This window comes from Oryx dammah, unplaced genomic scaffold (genome assembly GCF_014754425.2).
Source record: "Oryx dammah isolate SB20612 unplaced genomic scaffold, SCBI_Odam_1.1 HiC_scaffold_29, whole genome shotgun sequence".
Lineage (NCBI taxonomy): Eukaryota > Metazoa > Chordata > Mammalia > Artiodactyla > Bovidae > Oryx > Oryx dammah.
The window spans coordinates 78,931,406-78,958,346 of NW_024070213.1; the positions used below are offsets into that span (position 1 = coordinate 78,931,406).

The window sequence follows — 26,941 nt, forward strand, 5'->3', positions numbered from 1 at the left end:
CGCTAGGCGGACTCGCCGGCAGCCCGGGCCAGGCCGAGTCCCCAACCCGTGCCACCGCACCCCCGGCCCCCCAAGACGGAACGGCCCGTACCTGTCCGACCGGCCGTGATGCGCCGCAGAGCCCGAGCTGCCCACCCCTCTCCCGGCTCCGCGTCCATCGCCCCCAAGCCAGGAAGCCGCTGCGGCCTGCGGCTTCCCGCCAACGCCGCTCGCTCCTTCCTCCAGGGACACGGCGAGCTGGCTGAAGGCGTAGAGAAGCGAGCAGAAGCCGCAGGCCAGGCACAGCACCACGACGCGCAGGTAGCGCCGCATCGCGCTGGCCCAGCGCTGCTGCCGCCGCCGCCGCCGCCGTCGCCGCGCCCGCCCGGGCGAACTGGAACCGAGGGAGCGGCACCGCGCAGCCGCGAGCGCAACAAGTTCCTCCTCCGCCACGGCCTCGCACCCGCCCCACTCCGCTCCCTGCCCACCACCTTCACCAGCGCGCCGACACCCCGCCCCGGCGTCCTGACCCCGCCTCCGCCGCGGGCCCCTCCCTGAGGGCTGGCGGCCCGACGCGCCGGCGCACTGAGCGCGAGGGCGGGGCGCGCCTGGTGGGCTGGGGTGTCCCGGAGCTCTGGGAGCTGGGGACTGCCGGGCTAGCCGCTCCGAAGCCCTGCAACTCCCAAATGCGCTGCAGAAGTGTGGCGAAATGAGCGGGGCGTTGGAGGCAACTGACCCAGTTTCAAATTATGGTTCTGCCACACGGTAGTTTGGGACGCTGAGCGACCTAAATTCTCTGAGCGGGTTTCTTTGTCTCTAAAATGGAGATGATATCCTCATCATAGGATGGTGGTAAAGATTAAATTGCTTAACGCACGAAAAACGCCTTGTATTTAGAAGGCACTTGATTAAGCCGCTTTTCCGCTGCAACCTCATCCAGCAGCGACTTCCCTAGCCTCTAGTATTCTGTGAGAGTTGGTTCGAGCCGTTCTCACGCAGATATCAACTGCAGGTGCCTAATGCTGTTAAGGATGCATATTCCGCCTCCCATCGAGGTTGTAAGTTCCTGTAAGACTAAGCTCCAAGCTTTTACTCCTTTATGAACCAGCTCACAACTCACCATTTGCAATAATATCTCCCTAAAGAGAGCTTTCCAGTTCTTCTCCCTCTTCTTCAGCCCTATTTTCACGCCATTCATTTATTGAACATTTATAGATCATCACTTTGTGCCAAGCACTGTGAGTATCTTGGGGCACAAAAAACCCCTAGTTGGGGCGTGGAGGTGGGACAGTGAATATTTGTAAGTGCAATACAACCATACAGACGTTAGGATAGGTGAAGGTGAAGTCGCTCAGTCGTGTCCGACTCTTTGCGACCCCGTGGACTGTAGCCTACCAGGCTTCTCATGGAATTCTCCAGGCAAGAATACTGGAGTGAATTACCATTTCCTTCTCCAGGGGATCTTCCCAACCCGGGGATCTAACCCTGGTCTTCCACACTGGAGGCAGACGCTTTAACCTCTGAGCCACCAGGGACGTTAGGATAGAAACCTGTAAAGGTGTGGGTACACACACAGAAAGGAGCAACCAGTTCTACCTGCGGGCATAGTCAGGAGATACTTCATAATGTCTTAATGAAACAGAGACCAGACTTGAAAATTCCTTGACCAGACAAAACCGGTCATACAAGCAAAGCTTAATTTAGCATATTTTGCAGGATAAGAGTTTAACTTGATCTGGGTCACTTCTTGCCTATACATCTGAAAATAATAAGTATAACTTAAATATTTAAGTTCCCAAAACTGGTATGAGGTAACCACTAATCAATTCCCTTTTAAGTAAATTCTCGCAGGGGATAGGCAAATAGATGAAGGGGGTCAATTGTATGGTGATGGTTGATAACTAGACTTATGGTAGCGATGACTTTGCAGAATATGTGTATTAAATTGCTTCAGTCCTGAGGGACTCTGCAACCCCATGAATTATAGCCCACCTGGCTCCTCTGTCCATGGGATTCTCCAGGCAATATTGGAGTGGATTGCCAAGTCCTCCTCCAGGGGATCTTCCCAACCCAGGGATTGAACCTAGGTCTCTTAGATCTCCTGCATTGGCAGGCAGGTTCTTTACTTCTAGTGCAACCTATAATGCTATACACCTGAAACTTGTATAATAAAAAGAATTTAGAAATAAGAAAGAAAAGCAGTTGAATAAAATATTCAATGTTTGAAGTTTAAACTGCAAAAAAAAAAAAAATGTAATGCTTTAACCAATCACTGAAGACAACACACTCACTGCCTTCACACTATATATACTGCTTGATAACAATCTACCCCTAAGCCTCACTGCCTATTTTGGTTTGAGTGTTACCAGTTTGCCGTCTTTTGGTTGTGTGCACCATACACTTTTACTGGTAACTACTTCAGTGATTCATAGTTTTCACTTCTGTTTTTTGTGGACCTTTGAGTATAGCAAAACTGGCCCCAGAGTCTTGGATGGGGTAATGGAAGTGATTCCAGGCTGAGGAATCAGTGAAACAGGCTCTTGTGTTCAGGGAGCTGTGAGAAGTTTGATACCATCAGTTAAGGAAACGCAAAAGAGGATATGATGAGCGATAAGACTGGAGGTTGAAGGGGCCGGATATCTGAATTCCTTGTTTAGCACACCAAGGAGTTTGAAGGTAATCTGGCAGACAACAGTGAACCACTGACGGTGTTTTAAGTTAGGAAGTAACATGGTAACATCTGCCTTTTGGAAGGCAGATTCTGGCTGCAGTGTGGAGGCTGGGACAGAGAGAGAGATAGCCAGAAAGCAGCTACAGTGCCAAAAAGTGAGGGAAAGGAAGGAGGCTTTAAACACACACACACACACACCGTCCCTCTCTCTCTCTCTTTAAACACACACACATACACACACCGTCCCTCTCTCTCTCTTTAAACACACACACACACACTGTCCCTCTCTCTCTCTCTCCATGGAGAAAAATCAAGCTGTTAAACTGTTCAAATTGCAGTTGAAGCTTTGAAGAGTTTGGCCATGTGAAACAAGATGGGGAACTGCTGTGTAATTAGCAGTAGTTCTTCATTTGGAATCCCTACACCAAACAAGAGCTGGTTCTGTGACCATGGGAACTACTTACTAACACATTGAAGCCTCAGTTTCTCCCCGTATAAGGATTAACTTTTTGCCTTACTTGACAAAAAAGTAAAACTTGCATGCTGTTAAGATGTATGAATAGAATGAAAACACACTTATTCATTCAATAAACATTTATTGAATATGTTCTACATGCCAGACAAGGGGCTATTCTGTACTGCCCCCAAAAGGGGAGACAGGCAAGTAAAAACAGCGACAATAATCCTTTCACTACACCTTACAATTCTTAGAGAAATAAATAGAAACTTAATGAGATACAAAGATGGATAATAAAAGCATCTGTAAGAACAGAAAATAGATTTTGAGAGAAAACTAAAGGATATTATAACAAGAAACTAGAGTAAGAGCTAGTACTCAACGTATGTTTAATTTAAAGAGATGCTAACTACGATTGTTTCTATTGCAACAAACTAAATGTAATAAAAATAAAGAATAATTTAATGACCCAGAGAATGTTAAAATATTGGAATGGCAGTATTCATTTCTGCACAATATATGGGAAGAGCATATCGAGAAGAACAATCATCCTTTTATTTGACATCAGGGTTCTAGACCTTTAGATCCCTTTTAATCCTGTAATTAAAAAGTAAATTGTTGAAAAAGTATATATGGCATTCCAAAACTAGATATGACTTTTGTATTGCCCACCCACTGTCCTAACTGGTTATCCTGGAGTATAAGGAGCTGTGTGAATACTTCTGATCATTTCCAGGATGCACACATATTGATATTTCTAAAATTAACTGTAAGTTACTGAAAGTGATTTAAAATATTTTTATGTCATAATGGTTAGGCATTTATTTCATTTACTTTGTGTAAGTACATGTTCTTAAGTCTATTTTTGCATCTCTAGATCACCCTCTTGATTCTCTAATGACAGGCTGGCTATATTCAGATTTTTAATCAATTTTGATTTTCCCTTCATTCTGTCAAAAAGGTTTAGTTTAGGTGGATGAAAAGAAATTTAAAAACAGCAACATTGGTTGTTGGTTAAATTATGGAGATAGAGACCTTCTCCAGACCTGGAAAACTCTGAGATTCAGGATAATCCAAATCTCAACAATCTTATATTCAAAAGATTAATCTTGATTTTTCATGCAGCTCCTGGTACATGTTGGATATATAATAGACACTCAAGTTAATGACATTTTAAAAATCTTTCCCAAGTCATTCTAGAGCAAATTTAGATTCTGCTCAACATTTCTTTTCCAATTCTACATTTTATTACTTCTTAAAAAAAGACATCCTTTGAGGGACAAGGTAAATTCTATACCTTTTCAGAGTGAAGTTCAAAGACTTTTTTTACATAAATTTCACTTTATAAAGGTCTGCATAATCGAACTTAATCCTGATAACAACTATATGAAACAGATGTTATTTTATTCTTTAAAAAAAAACAAGGAACCTGAAATTTAGAGAGGTTCATTAACTACATGGTTAATAATGAAGATCCATAATTCAAATGGAAACCTTTGAGGATCCAAAGTATTTGTTTTTTTCCCTTATACCTTGCTATCTCATTATGAACAAATAAATGCTAAACTAAGTGATGCAGATTAAAAGCAAAAAGGACAAAAAAGATATTACATGGAAATCTCTTAGACTGGTCTTAAGGAATAAGACAAATTAAATTTACAGTCAAAGAAATAGAAATCAGATTAGTTGCAGAGCACAAAGAATCAGAAGTTCACACTGAAAGTGAAAATCATTCTCTCCTCTTGTTGGCCTCTAGTGAAATTTCTTCATTTTTCACAAGCCACTTCCTAGAGACCTTGTTGGACCGGAGGAAAAAGTTGGAAGACTATGTTGTCAGTTGGAGCAAAAAATTTCATTTTGTGTTCATTCAGACCAGCAAATACGGAAAAAGGGAAGGGTAAGGGGGAAGATGAAAGAGTAAAGTGATTCTTTTCATGCTCAAAAAAACTCAGCTGTAGGCAAAAAGATTAGGAAAAAAGTGGCAGTGGAAAACTAATAAATGGTAACCCTTTAATGCAGGAGACCCCAGTTCGATTCCTGGGCTGGGAAGATCCCCTGGAGAAGGGAACAGGTACCCACTCCAGTATTGTGGCCTGGAGAATTCCATGGACTGTATAGTCCATGGGGTGGCAAAGAGTCAGACACGACTGAACGGCTCTCACTTTCACTTTTCACTCCCAAATAATCCCAGAATTCAGCTAGTTTATTTCTGCCCACAAAGGAGGGAAGAGTAGGAAGAGGCAGAGTGGGGATGGGAGAAAGGAATATCCTATGGGCCATCCTTATAATTCTCCCTGGTTAAATCTACAGCAACTGTCTATTCCCGTTAATAGATTACAATCTATTATTATTTACTGTCAGTGAAATTAAAAGTCTAGATCTGTAGGGAAATTTAGTCCCGGGGAAAATAAGACTTAAAACAGTCATGCCATCTGGACCCAGATTCCTCAAAATTAAAAGATGAAAATAAAGAATTCTGATACCATTACACTTCAGAAGTACAGTGCTTAGTTGAAAAATAAAGTCAGAATTCTTATCTATATTCCTTTCTATATAGAAATTACATCCTAAACAGTCCTGTTTTTTTTTTAAATATTAATAGGTTTCATATGTTGAAATGTTTTTTTTTCTCATTTCTGTATTTTAAATAAAGTTTAAAAATTCTTTTTGTTCTAATTAAGTGGCCCTTACATTATTTACCTTATCGTATATTGAAAATATCATAGTCTTTCATATATCTCTTATTAAAGACAAAAGCTCTCTCTCTGACCTAAGGCCAGATCACTCAGTTCTTTAATTTTGAAACCAGCCTACTTTCCTTTTTAATGCTCTCACTACATTTTTGTCCTTTAGGAGTCTTCTCCCCAACTGGTTTTGTAACAGTATCCCAACTCTAAACACAGGCTAACCTCATTGGTGCTATTAGTCTGAATTAAAGCAGTGAAAATACTACACATGAAGAAGTTTAAATTAATAAATCTTGGTACCCAGTTTAGCTTCTGAATTCTCTTGTAAGAGCTGATGAAAATGTGAAGATGAAATAGGAACTTTCATTCACATCCCCTACTTCTAGGTAAATCAGCGGATCCAGGTTTCCCAGGATGTCAACTGAAGACCTACCAAACTTGTGTATTATTTCCACTCCACAGGAATTTCAGTTGGATGCATTTTACTGGATACTTGCCCTGAAAATTTCACATTGGGGTTTATCCTCACAACTGAAATTAAGCAGCTTTTTTGAGATTTTTAAAGTATTACTATTTAGCCTTATTTACAGAAGAGATTTGAGGAACTTTGGACTACAAGGAGATCCAACCAGTCCATTCTAAAGATCAGTCCTGGGTGTTCTTTGGAAGGAATGATGCTAAAGCTGAAACTCCAATACTTTGGCCACCTCATGCGAAGAGTTGACTCATTGGAAAAGGCTCTGATGCTGGGAGGGATTGGGGGCAGGAGGAAAAGGGGATGACAGAGGATGAGATGGCTGAATGGCATCACTGACTCGATGGATGTGAGACTGAGTGAACTCCGGGAGATGGTGATGGACAAGGAGGTCTGGCGTGCTGCGATTCATGGGGTCGCAAAGAGTCGGACACGACTGAACGACTTAACTGAACTGAACTGAAGAGATTTGAGGAACTTTAGAACACAATGAAAAAGGTTAAGTAGATAAAAACTGGAATCTAGAAAAATATAGTTGGATCAAAAATAACGTCAGAATACAAATACACAGATGATTGAGTTCTACCTAATTATTAAAAGTAGGCCTGATTTTAATCTGAGATTTATCACAACTAAAGCAAACACTGAAAACAGTCAGTGATTTGCACTGTTCATAAGAAACACGCAACTTGATTTCTCAGGTTCAAGTAAAGCTCTTCCTGAAACAGGTCTGAACAAAATTTCTAATTTAGATTCTGAGAAATGTAATGTTTCCTCAATATCCTCACAAAAAGGCAACAGGAGATCTCATTCAATGGTTTACTGACTTTTAAACATTAGAACAGGAAAATAATAATCTCACATAACATGGCTTAAGGTCTAACTTTTGAAAATTCAAGCTAGGGTGATGAAATGGTAGCTGGCTCAAGTTACTGGTTAACACCCAACATTATCAGCTGCAAGTATCAAGGTGAGATCCTAGTATCTTCAATGTGGACTCACAGTGGGCAAGCCTGAATTTTCTAGGAAAGGAAAGTGGCAAGCACCCCCTCTTCTCTGTTACTTCTGTGTTATGTATTTTTAGTATGAGAGTTCCACATCTTAGTCCTCTTTGAAACCAACCCCCAGACCAGTGCCTAGCACACAAATATAATCAATAAATGTTCACTGAATACCAACATAAAGAAAATCAAGATCAGGAAAATACTGGAAGTAGAATAAAACAGCTATTATAGTCTACAACTTTCACTGAAGGAGCGGAGAGAAATCACCACCAAAAAGCAATTCAGAACATGAAACATGTCCCAGAGAATTGAAAGCTTTCAGAGCTCTACTTGATTTTTCTAGTACGTATGGACCTGGTCTTATCATGACATTTCATATGCTCCAGAATTGGCCCAATTGGCACAGGCAGGAATATCTGCACTGGCTAAATACAAAGCCGTATTAAAAAGTGTAACATTTAGATTATCCAGGCTAGCAGGGCTGTGCATTCAAGACAGTAAAGTGTTCATATAATTCAAGGTAAATCTTCTCTATGACGCTTCTAAAAGTGAACTGGTTTTGAAGAAAATAATTTTATAGCTATTACACATACTGCTGCTCTAGTAAACACAACTGCAACAATGACTGCATCATTATGAAGATGGCTTATCACGTTTTACATTTTTTTCCAAGACAAGAGACTTCCCAAGACAAATTCTTCTATTTGTTCTCTTTCTCCCTTCCTAGTGATTCTTCTCTGCTGTCATCAACTGCATTCCAATGTCCCATTTTCTAATTTCTCCTAATATTTTTGCTTATTCTCTGCCTCCCTCATTTTTTCCCATTTCTACACTTCCCTGCCTTGGTTATTAGGGGACCTTCTTTTTCATCACCCTCAATAGCCAGGGAATGTTTTTTTCTTTCTGCTTTCACAAAATGATCAGTCACATCGTGTAGTCTGTAACCTTCGCTGTCTCCTGATTCTGCTCAGCTATTTTGTCACTGATGACATTTCTACAGTTTTTCTACATTTCAGTTGTTGTTCCAGACACCTGAAGGTGCCTGTGGTTGAAGAGGGGAGCCAGTGCTAAGTCAAAGTATTACTCTGTGATTATTCTTAACACACACATTCACTGTTTTCACTTAATTTTCGAAGTACAGTACAGAAGTTTCTATTAATGGCCCAGTTCCTACTTCAAGTCTTTAAAAGATTTAAGGAAAGAGATAAGTGGCAGACCAAGGAAACAGGTAAAGTACGACTGTCAGTGGAAACTAAAAATTCTGGACCACTCAGCATAAATGCATATACTATGAATAAACTACAATATTGTCAGGCAATGAGGACTTTTGTCTAAAAAAATGGTAATAAATATGTCAACTTAGAAAAGCTGAGGTCTTTTCTTTTTAAATGTTTTCACTTTGTCTATAATCACTATAATTTTAGGAAGCATTTAATAAAAATAAAACCTTTAAGTTATTAAGTCAACTATTTCTGTGTAATATAAAAGGTTTTAAGAATATGTATTCTTGTATGCCTCAAATTATATCTTCACTCTTACTTATATCAAAATAAGCTAATAAACTCTGAAAAACATCCAAATGCTCTTTTTGTGTAGAATTTGGCTAAAAGAATCCACTATTAAATCCACAAGGTAAGTTGATGAAACAGAGCTAAATATATACCTTAAGCCCAGGCTCTGAATCTTTTTGCATACTTGAACATTAGAGATAAGTATTTATAGAATTGGGGTCTGTCTCCCGGTTTGGAAGTGTATTTGATGTAGGGTGAAACAAAAGCAGATAAATGTAACTATAATTAACGAAAGGAAAACAAAATGTCCAAGTAGCCAACTCATTTCTCGTCTCATAATGCATATCATCAAGTTCTTTAATTATAGAAAGATAGCTCATCTGGGATCAGAGCAAACATCTGGTGTAAAAATTCAGTTTAACCTGTAGAACACAATTCCTTTCAGTCATCCAAGAAGGCATGGAAATAATTTTTGTTACAAAAAAACCCAAAAAGCATTATGTTTCTGTAAATGGGATTTTACCTATAAAGACAGTAAAGGCTCACCTTTACTGAGCATTGGGTATGTATCAGGTAATATATTAAGAACTGTATATGGATTGACATTTAATCCAACAACACTACGAGCTAGACATGATTATCATTATCCCTGTATACCAGAGGGGAAATGACCTGGAGTGACTCACTCAAGCTAACTTAGGTTCTACAAGAGATTAAAACGCCAGACACCAGTTAGCACTCTTCATTTCCATGCGGCAGTGTCTCCTTACTATTTACAAAGATGACTATGCTCCGTTCAGGTAAAATCCCATCTTCTGTCCGATTATTCACTCTTGCAGTCCATTTAAAATACATCTAGAAAGTATTTGATCATCATGAGAAGACCCAGTACCTCCAAAGAGCAGTTCTAACTTAAATATTATAATATTTTCCCTATTATAGTTAATACTTGCAATTTTTACTATGTCTAAAAAATGAATATATATGCATATATATAAAACATTTGAAACATGTGAAAAATAATAAAATTTTAAAATTTCATGTTTTAAAAGAACATACCAGTTATTTGGGGTTCCACTGGAAGTATCTTAAAAACAAAATTCTTCCACTTAACAACACTAAAGAATGAGGTATATAAATGTTTTAATCACAGACTTTTACTGTATGCAATTAACTGTATTTCACAACTTGCATCTTACAAAAAGACAGTACCATAGTGCCTTGTAAAAAGTACTGCAATTAAACAAAAAGTTACATTACCACATGAAACCACCAAATATCACAACTGTCAGAGTCTACAGTTTCCTTTCTTCAAATGCTATCATGATGTTTTTATGTGATATTTTGTATCCACATTATGATTTAAAGTTCATTTATAGTTCAATAGTCTCCTACAGGTAAATATGTATTAAACAAATGGCTAAGAGAAAGCAGGAGACCCTAGAATTTAAGAAGTACTGTGTGGTTTCTAAGTTGGATTTTTAAAGACAACATAAAACACTTTTATTAGTTGCAAACAAAAATGCAAAATCTGTAGTCATAAAAATATTTTATTGGTAAATTTACATAATAGTAAGTGGGGCTGTAAATATTTTTTTAATTTTAGGATATTGATAAATGCATAAACCGGCAAGTGTCTCTGAAAATAGGGTACTATAATTTTTATAAGAATTGTTATATTTAATAAAGAGGCCAATTAAGCTGATTAAATATTAGTTATTTCCTAGTTCTGTGGAACAGTTCCCATTTGTGTATTAATTAGATTCATACTCCTATGACCCTGGATAAGTCTGGGGCAAGGAAACAGTGATAAAACTATTATTAAGTTAAAGCTTTTCCAAAATTGCAGCTCTTAAAATTACAGTTTTTCTATTCTGTTTTCGTCAAATGCTTATAATTACTTGAATTTTAACATTCTATACAATACAGAAAATACCAGTGTTCAATGACAATAGCACTAAACCTGAATTATAAAGCTACATAATCAATGTTTTATTGTTTACTAGTCTGCTAGTAAACATTACAACAAATGAATGTTTTGAAAGATAAGCAAACCCCCCCAAAACAGATAAAACCTAAAACATAATTCAGAAACAATAATTTAGTAAAATGTGTCAAAAACATTGGCAATGGTTCATACAAATTCTTTATTTAATAACAATCTTCCTATTTAACCACACCAAGTACCAGCAGGTGTATTTAAGAGGATAACCATTAAGAAAATTCTGTTGCAGCAATAGTTGATTAAGTTGATCTTTGACTTGTATACATATAACTATTTGTTTCACAATTCTCAAATAATACATATTTAGGCAGCTTGCACTATGTTATAAAAATTTAAATTCGTTACATGCCAATAGTAGAGAATTCAAGAATTATGTGTTAGAATTCACTAAACTAAAAGTGAAAATAGACTTACCAATAACACTGCATAATGAGTAACTCAACCACATTTTCATGGCAGTTTTAACTGTGGAGACCAAAACATTAAGTTTGGAAATGTTTGGTAGGCACAGATTGCAATTAAAATCTAACGAATTCTAACAAATTTCTATTTTAATTAAAACGCAAATTATGGATTGTGCATGAATATGTTTGTCATGAAAATGTGGTACTTCTTGGCATAATCTGTGTATCTGCATGGTATGACAGAAGTGACGGAAACTGGAGAAAATAGACTTTAATGAGATTCTCCATTCAGTGATGAGGCTTCTCCTCTGGGTGAAGATGACCTGGACATTCCCCTCTCTGTGTTATCAGAGCTGGATCCACTCTGACTGTGTTGATCTGCAGAGGCAGCACTAGATGCAGGCGGTGACTTCGTTTTCTCCTTAAAGTCTGTAATAATGACTGTCAGATCTCCCACGGTAACTTCCAAATGTTGAGCGCTACTCCGATCCACATTTTTCAATCTTGGCCTAAACACAAAAGATGATAAAATTTTTAACTAGCTTTTCTCTCTACCAAGTCTCTGAGCATGCAATGCATATTAAATTAAGTAAAAATGACAAAATAAGTACATCTATCTTTAAAGCTCTATATTCATGTGTAACTAAACGCAAAAATATAATTAAATGCTTGAAATCATTAACATTAATCAAGCCAATCATTCATGAATCTTCCTCAACATGACAAAAAACACTAGGAGTAATGGTCTCCTACTTGCGCTTTTATAGCTTTATCTTAATTTTGCAGACGGCTTATCAATTTTACTACAGTAAAGATTTTACAACAGCAGTCACAGCTGCATCAGAGGAAGCTGACAGCAGCTAACACCGAGTCAGATGGAGGGCTGCCACTCCACTGATGTGCACTTACGATAAGGGCATCATGACTGTCTGTTCTGCCAGGACTCACGACCATTCTGATTGGTTAGAATTCATGCAAATATCTGTTCAGTATTGTGAATATCACTCCTGGCTTTATGAGTGAAAAAGAAATAGTTCAAACACAAATGTCTTTTAATCTAATAAAACAAAAACAAAAAACAGAAAGTGTCCTCACACTTAAGCCTGTATTTGTGGCCTCCATATTTAATTTCTAATATCTTCAACTTGAAAAAATACTTTCATGACATAGTAAAACAGATGAAATCTTTTATTTCTACATATTTCATATTCTACTTTATATATCAGTGTTAAAAGACAATATTAAATGGTTAATTTTATTATTTCAAGAGTACCATTAAAACACTCTTCAAATTTACCTGGTTTTCTTATGACTGTTCTTTTTGCTAGTTGTTTCCTTTTCACTTTTTTCTTTTTCTACTTTATCTTTTTTCTCTTTCTTTGACTGTGTAGGGGGTACAAACTGCTGAGTAACCTGCTGTGCAACCAACTGGGAGACAGGTCGAGGTTTCCTGTGTACATGTTAAAAACAAAGGTTTTTTTCTTACTATAATTTAAGAACATGATTTTTTATGAGAATACCTCAAATTATGAGAATAGATATATATTATGATTTTCACATATAAAAATTTCTCATATGTAAGGTAATTCAGATGTGCAATTTAACAGATATATATATATGTATATACACACACACATACATTATTGTCTTTCCTAGTCAACAAAAATAGAACTATAATAATGGTTCAAAGTTATTGCCCAAGATATATAGTCAAACTATTAAAATGTAACTGTTACATAAATCAACATGAAAATTATTAAAAATGTATATCAAACTGTGCTCATGAGGAAGCAAACATATAAACAAACATGAAATTTTTAAATTAAACTTGAAAGTTTACACTGAAATAAAATCTAAATGTATCCCTCCTCTCTCAGAGAAGGAAACATCTCACCATCTGTGACAGCGGCTATTCTTTTCTTTAAAAATCTTTCGTTTATTCATTCAGTACATTTTCTCCTTATTGTTAAAGTCTTTAAGGTTCCTTACCTATCTAGCCACAATTTCACTGTGCTTTTTTGACCTTGGAGATCTTTCCAGTCTTTTGAGACTTGCCTAGCTTACTTATTAAAAAATAAATAAATAAATGTATTGAGAACCTACTGCAAAACTGTACCGAGAGAGATGAAACGTTGCCTGACTACAGCCTTTGGTACCAGTTGTCACGCTATTAGCCCAGGGTCAAGGATCCCTCCAACTTTATGTGTGGGTGGCTGAGGTCAAGATTCAAAGCTAATAGTCTCTTAAAATGAGAAAGACTACTAAAGAGGGGAAAAAAAAGATGGGAAGAACAAAACAGGGAAAAATAAGATAAAAATAAATCATAACAGATGGTCTACAAACAACAGTAATCTATTGCCTGGAAAATCCTGACCCTATTTTGGTCAGCACAACTATTAAAAAAATTTTTTTCCTCTGTTCTTCTAAAACAAGACAAAATAGAAACCAAGGAGAAAATACTGCACAATCTAGCTTTCAAAGCTGCAAGGAGGAAGGAATCCTCTGAAAGAGGAAACAGGAAATGCAGTATATAAAACATCTTAATAGATGGATATTGAATTTTGTTTAGAACCAACAGAGTCTGAAGTACAGGTAGGATATCCAGGAAAGATGTCCAGAATACAGTTTAAAAAGTAGGGCTGACCCAGATACCAGGCAGGGTTAATGATACATATCAAGAGTTACATAGATGAAAATATTATTGGCTGAGCTTGTTCAGGAAATAAACTTTAAAAGAAAAAGTACTAAAGCACTGGTTCTCAAATTTAAGGTACATCAGGATTACTAGAAAGTCTTGTTTAGCTTGCTTAGCTCTGCTCCCAGGGTTCTGATTCAGTATGTCTCAGATGGAGCCTAAAATCTGCATTTTTAATAGCTTCCCAGTTAAGCAGAAGCCTCTGGTCCAGCCACCATACTTTGCAAAGAAGCGTGAAGGAGTGTAATATATTAACATTACTGCAACAAAGAGTTTAAGATGGAGAGCAGGGAGCAACAGAGAAATGAAAAAAAGATATGAAGGAACCTGATAATGCAAAGCTAAGGAGTCTGATTTACTCTTTAAAGATGGGAGATCACTGAAGAAATTCAGACTTGAATTTTACAAAAATTACTGGCAGCAATATGGAAGAGAAAGGTACTACAGAGGCAGGGAAAGCTACTTTAATAGATCAGGCAAAAATAAAAAGGGCTTGAACTAAAAGGAAGAGGCCATGGGGTTATTTAAACACAGAATGAAGAAGCAGAATCAAGGGGACATGGTGACTAATTAAACGTGCCTTTCTCACTTCTCAACCAGCATAGTCCCTTAGCAAAATGTACAGAAACTCTTGCTTGTTCTCATGTAACCAGTATTCTGTGGATGAAATTAAACAAAAAACAAAGTCTTAGATGTGAATAAATGCTATGGAAGGAAAAAAAAGTAAGGAACACAGGGAGTTTTAAGGAAGCAGTTGCAATTTTAATTTTACCATCTCTTTTCTCATCTAGAGTATAAACTCCACAAAGAAAGAGACGGTATCAGTTTTATATACCACTGGATAATTAGTACCTAGCATAGTATTGGAAAATACTAGATACCTAATATTTGTTGAAAAATGAATGAATGATAAAATCAGGTTTAATGAGGAAAGGCTTTTTGCATTTATTAAAAAATTTTAATTGGAAGACAACTACTTTACAATCAGCCATAAGTATACATATGTTTCCTCCCTCTTGAACCTCCCTCCCACCCTTCACCCACAAAGATGTTTTTAAAGGAAAGGAATACTGTCTCTACGCTTATTCATAGGATCAACCACTCACTACATAGAAGCAAGCAAGTAGTGAAAGGCAAGAACAGCAGGAATTAATTTCTCTTTTAATTATTCTAGGGTATGCAAAGAGAAAGAAAGTTCAAAGGTGTGGCAGGTTGTGAAAACATTTGGTTAGACTAGTGCCTGGTGAACACTGAGTCACCTAAAATTGAGAGTCACTCCAAGCTATATAATGCAACTGAGTAGTGTAGTCATCATTTGTCTCCCAAGGTATTATGGGTGTCTGAATCTCTTCCTGCCGTAACAAATGGAAGTTTGACAACTTCCTTTATTACAGTTTGTACTGCTACTCCCTTAAACCTAAAACTGAATACAAAATAAATTTATAAAAATTTTCAATTGAATTTCAATAAATTGAAAAATTAAAAAAATTCACATTCTAGAGTAGAAATCCTGATGTTTCCATCAATCAGTAAATTGACATTAGTTATTTAGAGGCCATTATCACTAACTTCAGATATATAATCATGTATATTCTCTTTCTTTAGTGCTGTTTTTAAGCAAAACTGAATATTTTTCTAGGTTTTTCTGGATTCATTATTAACCTCAATACAGTATTTCCCTTAAGATGAAACTGTCTCAATCATAGATTCTCTGATCACGAAGTTTTTAGGAATATAACTGCTGTGTTGTAGTTAGGTACTTAATATTTTTACAACGCTATCAATCACTCCTCTTCCCCATCAGTATCTGTCTCCAAGTTGGTACATGTTGCTTATGAGACACAGTTCCTCAATCACTCCCACTTTTACATAAGAAAGAAAGAGAGCTAATTCCCAACCTCATGAACCTTACAATAAAACTGCTGCCAAATCTTTTTCATAGTTAACAAGTTCTCTCTCCAGAATCTTTCTAGAACCATTTGCCCTTTTTATATGGCCCATAAATCTGAAAAGGAAAGCATATCAGTCAGTAGAGAATGATTTTCTCCATAAAACCATGAGGTTGAGTTAAATAAATCAATATTTTAAAACAAGTTATGAATCTAGATTTCTTCTAAGTATCATATTCTGAGGTAAGAATAAAAATAATAAATGTATATTCTCCTACAAGGTGAAAACAACACAAAAAGAAAGACTAGCTGGCCTGGTCAAGTGAAAGACTGGAATCAGGAGACAAGCTAGAAGACCATCACAACAAACTAGAAATGATGGTGCTGGTCATGTTGGGTTTGTGGATTTAATAAAATTTAAGAAAAGGTATCCCTGGGGCAAGTGGAAATGTGAGACCAGTGTTTGCATAAGCAACCAGTAATCTGTGTACTTGGCACTGTCTGTCTGTTAATTTTTTGTTAGGTTTTAAGCACCAACAAATTTTCTATAGTTGCTCTCTTCTGCCTCAAAAAACATTTTTGTTTTTCAGTAGTTACAACTCTTTCTCTTTTAATCTTAGATTTTCCTAAATGTTTATTAATTTATTCTTTTATTCTTATTTTAATGAGATGGTTGATTTTCACTCAAAAATTACATCTTTACTCCCCTTTTGTAGGATTATTTGATCTGGTACAACTATGGATGAAAAGAAACACAAAACATGTGTATACATGTAGCTTAACTACTGAACAAGCTTTCTGCTGCTCTCTAATGGCTGAATGAATTTTAAAGATCCTTCAATGAAGGCAGGAGGAACACAGCTTCTGATGATCTTTTCAGCCTATCATAAACTGACCCACCTTCACCATGCTCTATTCAAAAGAAAGCTCTCCTATCTCTAGGGGTCTTAGGTTTAACTGTGATCCATTTTCTACTTAGTGAGAAAAATCTTAAGGAGAGCAGGGGATTTTAGAGGTGGGAGATAGATAGAGGGTATGTATAAGGTATGCCTTTTTTTATGTTCAGCAATTTATCATTCATGATTTTTGACAATACACCTATAACCCTGAAGGTTCTGTGATCAGGAGGACAAAAAGGTCACCCAGTTAGAAAAATAAGTGCTATCCAGACATATCTCAACTGTACTCTATTATTCACATATATCATGATTTGATGTAACTTGTAAAATGGCTTTCCAAAATTTGGGGGATCTCCATGTGTCCCTATGTATCCATGATAAATAGGTCAAGAGACTGTGTAAAGTTTGACAGTTCTCTTTTGCTTTCCTGTAACCTAAAAATTGGTTTCCTGTACCATTAAAAAAAGAGGAGGGAACATTTCAACAAACATTTATGGATATCTCCTATTCCTCAGAACAAAGTACTTTCAGGAGCTGTTTGACTTTTCATGTGGGTAGGAGACTGGTTAATGGTGGCTTGATATATACCATTTCTAACTACGTGTCTGCCCTCCACCCCAACCACCCTGCAACAAAAATTCTACGTGCTGAATATTACAAAATAAATATTTTAAGCTTGATTAACCTCATCACAAATTAGCTTTGTCAAGCTGGATAGGCAATAAATAAGATATAAAGCAATTACTCATTCTTTTCTAAAGGAGGCAGCATTATTCATAGCTGAGAAAGACACAATCTGTTGCAAAACACTAAAATATATATATTGTAAATTAAAGCAATATAATAAATTTAAGTGAGTAAAAGACTAAACCAAAAATCTAAACTTGTTGCGAGTTTGTGGATACACTGCTAACAAAGTCCAAAAATATACCAAGGAAGACTTTATAAACAAGCCCCAGTTCAGTTCAGTTCAGTTGCTCAGTTGTGTCCGACTCTGCCACCCCATGAATTGCAGCACGCCAGGCCTCCCTGTCCATCACCAACTCCTGGAGTTCACTCAGACTCACGTCCATTGAGTCGGTGATGCCATCCAGCCATCTCATCCTCTGTCGTCCCCTTCTCCTCCTGCCCCCAATCCCTCCCACCATCACAGTCTTTTCCAATGAGTCAACTCTTTGCATGAGGCAGCCAAAGTATTGGAGTTTCAGCTTTAGCATCATTCCTTCCAAAGAAATCCCAGGGCTGATCTCCTTCAGAATGGACTAGCTGGATCTCCTTGCAGTCCAAGGGACTCTCCAGAGCCTTCTCCAACACCACAGTTCAAAAGCATGAATTCTTCGGCACTCAGCCTTCTTCACAGTCCAACTCTCACATCCATACATGACCACAGGAAAAACCACAGCCTTGACTAGACGGACCTTAGTCGGCAAAGTAATGTCTCTGCTTTTGAATATACTATCTAGGTTGGTCATAACTTTTTTTCCAAGGAGTAAGCGTCTTTTAATTTCATGGCTGCTATCACCATCTGCAGTGATTTTGGAGCACCCAAAAATAAAGTCTGACACTGTTTCCACTGTTTCCCCATCTATTTCCCAGTAAGTGATGGGACCGGATGCCATGATCTTTTTTTGAATGTTGAGCTTTAAGCCAACTTTTTCACTCTCCTCTTTCACTTTCATCAAGAGGCTTTTTAGCTCCTCTTCACTTTCTGCCATAAGGGTGGTGTCATCTGCATATCTGAGGTTATTGATATTTCTCCCGGCAATCTTGATTCCAGCTTGTGTTACTTCCAGTCCAGGGTTTCTCATGATGTACTCTGCATATAAGTTAAATAAGCAGGGTGACAATATACAGCCTTGACATACTCCTTTTCCTATTTGGAACCAGTCTGTTGTTCCATGTCCAGTCCTAACTGTTAAAAACCTGTTAAGTATGCATAAATACAACTATAAATTAATTTTGTAAACACTGATTTAACTAGGTGCCAACTTCCAAGAATTCACTTTCTTGAAAAATTTTCTGATGTCATTTTGCTTCTGAGCCATTTACTTCCTTTTTCATGAAAATGGAATGAAAGGTTTAAAGTATGACTGCTTTGCATAAATAGTGACTATTAAATCAAAGGATTAAAGAGTCCTTGTGGCTTTCCCCACCTCCAAACAATGAAATAATCTACTCTGTTAATACCAGCAATAGTTAGATAGCTAACTTCTCAGCAAAACTCAATGCTACCTACCCTAGAGATAAACAAATATTTTCTGTTACTGTTTCTACAGTAGATAATCATGCAAATAAAATCTTTACAAAGAATCACAATATATAAAACTGAAAGCAAACTAATGTCTTTTTATATATCTTTCTTTATTTTTTAAATTATAAGTATGATAACACAGGAGACTTAGAAAATACAGAACAAAGTTACATATATTTCCACTATATATTACAATTAATTTTAAGTAAATTAAGATTTTTAGTTGGAGTTTCAATATTAAACTTTCAAAAATTAATAGGATGAATATATAGAAAAGTAGAAGGGTATAGTAGACCTGAAAAGTACCATGAATCAACTTAACATAATTAAGATCTATACAATTTTCACACAACAGTAGACTACAAATTCTGTTTAAGTTCCCAAAGACTATCAACTAGGAGACACTGGAACGCATCCAGGGACATAAAACAAAGTACAAAAGTTTCATGGTCGAGTAGTGGCCACAGGACTGCAAAAGGTCAATCCTTTTGCAGGATTTCCAAGAAGAGCAGTACTAAAGAATGTTCAAACCACCAGACAATTGCAATCACCCCCCATGCTAGTAAGGTTATGCTCAAACTCCTGCATGTTAGGCTTCAGCATTATGTGAACAGAGAACCTCCAGATGTTAAAGCTGGGTTTAGAAAAGGCAAAGAAATCAGAGATCTAATTGCCTATGTTTGCTGGATCACAGAGAAAGCAAGGGAATTCCAGAAAAAATCTACCTGTTTCATTGACAACGCTAAAGCCTTTGACTGTGTGGATCATAACAAACTGTGAAAAACTCTAAAGAGATGGGAATACCAGACCACCTTATCCGTCTGCTGAGGCCAAGAACAACAATAAGAATCCTGTAGAGAACTGACTGGTTCAGGACTGACAAACTAGTATGACAAGGCTGTTTATTGTCACCCTGTTTATTAAACTTATACACTGAGTGCATCATGAGAAATGCCAGGCTGGATGAGTTATAAGCTGGAATCAAGAATGCTGGGAGAAATATCAACAACCTCAGATATGTGGATGGTATCACTCTAATGGCAGAAAGCAAAGAGGAACTAAACAGTCTCTCGATGTGAAGGAAGAGAGTGAAAAGGCCGGCTTAAAACACAATATTAAAAAAACTAAGATCATGGCATCCAGCCCCATCACTTCAAGGTAAATAGAAGGGGAAAAGGTAGAAGTGGTGACTGATTTCCTCTTCTTGGGCTCTATAATCACTGTGGATGGTGACTGCAGCCATGAAATTAGTAGACGATTGCTTCTTGACAGGAAAGCTATTACAAACCTAAACAGTCTGTTAAAAAAGCAAAGACATCACTTTGACAACAAAGTATAGTCAAGGCTATGGTCTTTCCAGTAGTCACATACGGTTGTGAGACCTGGACCATAAAGAAGGTAGAGTGTCAAAGAACTGATGCTTTGAAACTGTGGTGCTCCTTGGACAGCAAGTAGATCAAACCAGTCAATCTTAAAGGAAATCAACCCAAAATAATCATTGAAAGGACTGATGTTGAAGCTGAAGCTCAAATACTTTGGCCATCTGATGAGAATAGCCAACTCATTGGAAAAGACCATGATGCTAGGAAAGATTGAAGGCAGAAGGAAAAGAGAGTCACAGAAGATGAGATGGCTGGATGGCCTCACCAATGTAATGGAAATGAACTTGGGCAAATTCCAGGAGATGGTGAGGAACAGGGAAGCCTGGTGCACTGCAAAGTCAGACACAACTAGGTGAATGAACAACAACAAAGGTACTGAAATCATACAGACTCTGTTCTCTTATCACTATGGAGTTTTGTTAAGAATCAGTATCAAAAGATATTTGAAAATAACCAACATATTTCCAAGTGCAATGTGACATTTACCAAGAGAGATCTTTGATTTAGCCACTGAACGCCTCAATCAAGTCAGCAGACTGAAAAAACAGAGGGTGATGACAGAGAAGAAAGCATTTAAATAAGCAATCAATATCAAAATGAGAAATTTAATGTCTAAGATAACTTAAAATTTGAAAATTAAATGTCCACTTTTAAATGATGGGTATATCTAAGAAGATACAACAAAGAAAATCAGAAAATATTTGTACTAGAATAAAAATTAAAAAAGAACTTACCAGAATCCGTTGCATGCACTGGAGATGCTCAGTGCAACTAAATACAATGTGGAATCTTGAATAAGGTATGAAAATAAATAATGGACACTAGCAGAAGATTTTTTTGTAATGTGAACAAAATCTGTACTTTAACAATACTGTATCACATTTCCTGTTTTTTTATGATATAGTATTTCTTTATATTCTCAGAATTGGATTAGAGGTTTCAAGCCTCATTCAAATTGTCTTTTTCAAATATCACTAATAAATTTTCTAAACTTTCAGCAGTAATACTAGATGCCAAAATCCATGAACTATATCAAAGTTCTGAGTAAATATAAATCAGAAATCTATCATTCTGTTCATATTAAGTCAAATAAGTGGAATCAGAATGTCATAAATTATTTAGCTAGGCAAAAATTCCTAAAATTTCTAAAATATATGTATTATACATACTCTTTATATTATACATACTAAAGCTTTTCCACTACGCTTGATAAAGGATTGAGAAAAAACAAGAAAAAAGAGATGGAAAAATTGGAAAACAAACTAAATGAAAAGGGAGCACTGAATATGAAATAGAAAAAGTGAAACATACTAGATAAAAGTAAACGACCATCATATAGTCCAGGTGGTTTTAAACATAGGTGCTCATTAGAAACACGTCTGGAGCTTTGGAGAAAAAAGCAATACTTGGGCATTTGTATTTCTCAAAAAATTTCAAGATAATTCTGATATGCACCTAAATTTTAAATAGGTTTTTCTATTAAATGATAGTTTTAGTGATAACAGAAGTCTAATTTTTGTTGACCAATCATGATACAATAGTATTAAGCAAATAACAGTTACATAATCACAATAATAAAAGATGTTTATCAGTTTTCACACTCAATAGCCAGACAAAAAAATAAAAGATAATTGTAACTTCAAACCATAATGGAAATACGATGAACCTAACAATATAAAGTAATTGCATACAATTTGGGGGGTTAAGTAGAATGCTGTGCTAAGTGCAAGTGCATACAGGTACATGTTTTCATCCGCCTAGCCAGTCTACGGAGTCTATGACGGATCCTGAGGATTCCTCTCCAGTCTTTTGGTTGGTGTATTTAATCCATTTACACTTAAGGTAATTATCTTAATTGTTTTGGGTTTGTTTTGTGTAGGTCTTTTCCTTCTCTTGTGGTTCCTGCCAGAGAAGTTCCCTTAGCATTTGCTGTAAAGCTGATTTGGTGCTGCTGAATTCTCTTAACTTTTGTTTGTCTGGAAAGCTTTTGATTTCTCCATCAAATGTCAATGAGACTCCAGTAGTCTTAGTTGTAAGTTCTTCCCTTTCATCACTTCAAATAATCTTGTCATTCCCTTCTGGCTTGTACCCTTGTATGTTTTCATTTTTCCCTTGTTGTTTTTCATATTTTATCTGTGTCTTTAGTTTTTATCAGTTTGATTATGATGTGTCTCAGTGTGTTCCTCCTTGGGTTTATCCTGCCTGGGATTCTCTGGGTGAAATTCCTGGACTTGGCTGATTATTTCCTTTCCCATGTTAGGGAACTTTTCAGCTATCATCTCTTCAAATATTTTCTTGGATCCTTTTTCTCTCTCTTCTCCTTCTGGGACCCCTAAAATGCAAATGTTGGTGCATTTAATGTTGTCCCAGAGGTCTCTTAGGCTGTCTTCATTTTCTTTCTTTTTCCTATATTCTGTCCTCCAGGTCACTTATCCATTCTTCTGCCTCAGTTATTCTGTTACTGATTCCTTCTACTGTATTGTTCATCTGTTTGTTCTTTAGTTCTTCTAGGTCTTTGGTAAGCATTTCTTGCATCTTCTCCATTCTTTTTCCAAGATTCTGGATCATCTTCACTCTCATTATCCTGAATTCTTATTCTGGACAGTTGCCTATCTCCACTTCACTTCATTTAGTTGCTTTTCTGGGGTTTTATCTTGTCCCTTCATCTGAGACATAACCCGCTACCTTTTCATTCTGATTCTTTCTGTGACGTGGTTTTTGTTCTACCACTGTGGGATTGTGGTTCTTCTTGCCCTCTGATGGATGAGGCTAAGAGGCTTGTGTAAGTTTCCTGATGGGAGGGACTAGTGGGGGGGAAAACTGGGTCTTGGTCTGGCAGGCAGGGCCATGCTCAGTAAAACTTTAACCCAATTATCTGCTGATAGGTGGGGCTGCACTCCCTTCTTGTTAGTTGTTTGGCCTGAGGCGTCTCAGCCCTGGGGTCTATGCGCTCTGTGGTAGGGTTAACTATCTCCAAGAGGGCTTATGCCAAGGAGCACCTTCCAGGATTGCTGCTCCCAGTGCCCCGATCCCAGTGGGGAGCCACCAGTGACTCACGCCTCCGCAGGAGACCCTCCAACACTAGCAGGTAGGTCTGGTTCAGTCCCCTGGAGAGTCACTGCTCCCCTCCCCGGACACTCAATGCCACAGGATTTTGTCTGTGGCCTCTAAGAGTAGAATCTCTGTTCCCCCTAGTCCGGTGGAAGTCCTATAATAAAATCGCACTGGCCTTCAAAGTCAAGACTCCCTGGGGATTCCCACTCCCTTTGTCAGATCCCCAGGCTGGGAAGCATGATGTAGGGCTCAGAACCTTCCCAAATGCAAGAGAACTTCTTTGGTATTATTGTGCTCCACTTTGTTGGTCACCCACCTGGCGAGTATGTGATTTGATTTTATTGTGATTGTGCTCCTCCTACTGTCTCGTTGTGGCTTTTTCCTCGTCTTTGGACATGGGGTGTCTTCTTTAGGCGGGGTTCTAGCGTCCTCCTGTCGATGGCTATTTAACAGCCAACTGCGATTTTGGTGCTCCCCCAGGAGGAGAAGAACACATGTCCTTCTACGCCATCATCGTGAATCAATCTCAAAAGCAAACTAACTTCTACTGAAGTTAATGTGGAGACTCCACAGCCCCCACCTGTTCAGTGCTCATCCTTGCATCTCCCAGTTGACCCTGAGGTATGGGTGTGAGGAAAACAATTCTCTCTGCTGATCCAAGGTATTCACACCAAACCAATTGACACCTCAGGTTCAATGCACTTTGTCTTTTTACTTGCCTTAATTTGCTTATAGAATGCAATGTACAGTATCCTTCATCATTTTAAGAATCTATGCTGAGTATTTTGAAGAATTTTTATTCCGAGGTTTATATACATTTAATTTTCAAACATCAAACATTTCATCAGAGGCGCAGGAGACAATTTTCCCTAAATTCCTGAGAGGTGGTGGCAGGAGACTTGATTCCTTGGGAGCTACTGAAACACTCTCTGGTAAGTATAGACAAGATAGATGACTACATCAACTTTATAAAAACTATGCTAGTGTTCAGCAATTAAGTCTTTGAAAAATCACTCAAATTATTAAAGAACATCACAGTCCACTTCATTTGAAAGACTAAAGACATGCTCCAGAGCTACAGACAAGTTCATCCTCAACTTTTCCATCCCCTGAGTCAAACTAAAATCAAGTCCTTTCACTTTTCTTTCAGTATTATTGGAACAGCTCTCCTCATCATTCCCATAAGCACCACACTGGCCTAAGCCAACAGCCACCGTCTATACTATCTGACTGACTCCTTACCTCCTCCCTCCAATCCAAGGTCATTCTTCCCTACAGTCATTCACTTAACAAATATTAACTAAGCCCTCACATGTTCAAATCACCATTCTAAGTACTGAGGATAGTGTGCTAAACAAACCTTACTGTGTTCTCTTTACTTGTCATGGAGTGACCTTGACTCTCATTTCAGAAAGACAACAGAAGCTATTTGATAGTTTAATTTTCCCTCTCCATATTCCAATTTAAGGTCATGCCTCTATCTGCCAACAAGATCCCTTCTCCCAGGACACAACCCCTGCTCCAACCATATTTCCTTCTCTACTAAGTTATCCCTGTCAGCATACAAACACATGATAGTTTTTACCTGAAAAAGAAAAAAAAGAAAGCCCATCCCTACTTCCACATCCCCTTCTAGTCACCTGCCCCATTTCTTTGTTCTCTTTTCCACAGTAAGCATTAAATGATTTGTCTGTACTTACTCTCCCCCCTTCTCTCATGAGCTCACATCAATCAGGCTTTTGTCCCTATCACTCTACCAAAAGCATTTCTTTCAAGTAAAGTATTTCAATGAGCACTTTACCATGTCCATTAGTCAACTATAGCTCGAATTTCACTCCGTTTCTTCAAGCCATATTTTAGAGTTTATCACACTTTACCTCCAGACAGAACTATAATTATCTTCAGAAGCCTCTAGAATACCACACTCTTTTTTTTTTTTTTTTTTTTTGGCCTCATTTTCTACTCCTCTTTCCAAATTCTAAACTTTGGAGGGGCCAAGAATCAGCCTTGAGGTTATCTCTTCTATCTACATTAACCTTCTAGGATGGGCCATTCAAAGTATGATCCATCGGCTCAACTGAGGGTATCAGCATCTGGGAGCCTCACAGAAATACAAATTCTCAGAATTTGCCCCAGAAATATGTGTATTTGCTTGCAAACAAAAGCTTGAAAAATGACTATCCTAGGTGACCTCATTCAATACTTGGCTTTAAATACTATCTGTACCATGGTTCTCAGCCCTGGCTCCACATCAGAATTAACCTGTGATGCTTTTTAAAAATAACTGCACCTAGGAAAAAAGAAGTTAAATTTTGCTAAATTTTCTAAATTGAATAAGATCTGTCAAAATGAATATTTAAGAAAAAAATTATATATTTAAACTGAAATTAATATACTAGTATTCATTTTAATAATGAAAATAGTGTGTGAAAAACTTCGGGGCATAAAAGTTTTCCTCAAGGACACACATACATCCATGCACCCACAAAATCCCTCATGCTGAAATATATGAAAAAATGTGATCCATACAAGCCAGCTATTCCATTCTAAGATATTCATCTAAAGGAAATATATGTCCACGCAAAGACTTATACACAAACGTTCACAGTAGCTTTATTTGCGGTGGCCCCAAACTGAAAACAACCCAAATGTTCATTAACAGCTGAATAAAAAAAGAAATTCATACCATGGAATACTACTCAGTATCAAAAAGGAATTATACTTAAAGTAGTTACACTCAAAACAGTTACAGAAGACACACAGAAGAGTATATACTGTTAAGATTTCATTTATAGAATCCCAGGAAATTTAAGCTAATCTACACAGAAAGCAGATCAGCAGTTGCCCAGTAACTGAAGATGGGAGGGAGGCATAATAGGGAAGAACATTTGAAATAGGATATAAAGAAACTTCTATTGGTGATGGATATGTTTCACTATCATAATTGTGGTGATGGTCTCACAGGTGTACTCATCTGCCAAAACTTATCAAACTACACTCTGTGTGTGTAGTATATTGGGCGTCAAATATACCTCAATAAAAGTTGTTTAAAAAATGTTTAATCTAACCACTAGCCAAATTAAAACAGGAATACCTGAGCCCCACTCCCACATTAAATGAGAATATATAGGGGTGGGGCCAGGTTTAGAAATGTTCTGAAAATTCCCAAACTGATTATAAAGGGCATCCAAGGTTGAAAACTACTGATCTATACAATGATACTCCAAAACTTCTATCACCAGCCCCAATGTCCCCTCTAAACTCCAGTCTTATAAACCAACTACCTACTCAAATCTTCATTTGGATGTTTAGCAGCAACTCAAAATAACTTATAATTTTGATTGCTCCCTCCTCCCATTCTTCCATTCTTTGAGTCTTCCTATCTTAGTAAATAGCACGCCATTTTTTCAGTTTCTCTGACCAGATACTTAGACACAGTATTCATGCCCCACTTTCTCTCACACCCACATCTAATTCACAAGCAATTTCTTTCCACTCTACCTTCAAACTATATCTAGAATTGGATGATTTCACACTGTTCCCACTGATACTACATGTGCAACAGTTATGAAGACAAC

The 26,941-nt window shown here is 37.4% G+C and overlaps 2 protein-coding genes across 9 annotated transcripts in view; both read right to left on the reverse strand.

Annotated features, from left to right (window-relative positions):
• The window catches only part of GXYLT1 (glucoside xylosyltransferase 1), a 46,346-nt gene extending 45,914 nt beyond the window's left edge, over positions 1-432 (reverse strand). Inside the window, exon 1 of one of the 2 annotated variants that reach the window (XM_040233767.1) lies at positions 92-432. In XM_040233767.1, coding sequence (XP_040089701.1) covers positions 92-312 — 221 coding nt within the window. In that variant the 5' untranslated portion in view covers positions 313-432. The remainder of the gene's footprint in view (positions 1-91) is intronic. The other variant, XM_040233769.1, reaches the window with a different exon arrangement.
• Positions 433-3,229: 2,797 nt separating this feature from the next.
• The window catches only part of YAF2 (YY1 associated factor 2), an 82,075-nt gene continuing 58,363 nt past the window's right edge, over positions 3,230-26,941 (reverse strand). For all 7 annotated transcript variants that reach the window (XR_005719769.1, XR_005719768.1, XR_005719767.1 and 4 more), the window contains 2 exons: positions 12,491-12,643; positions 3,230-11,702 (listed from right to left, as the gene is read on the reverse strand). Coding sequence is in view for 2 of the 7 variants with exons in the window: in XM_040233770.1 (XP_040089704.1) it covers positions 11,465-11,702; positions 12,491-12,643 (391 nt within the window). In the remaining 5 variants the exon portion in view is untranslated. The remainder of the gene's footprint in view (positions 11,703-12,490; positions 12,644-26,941) is intronic.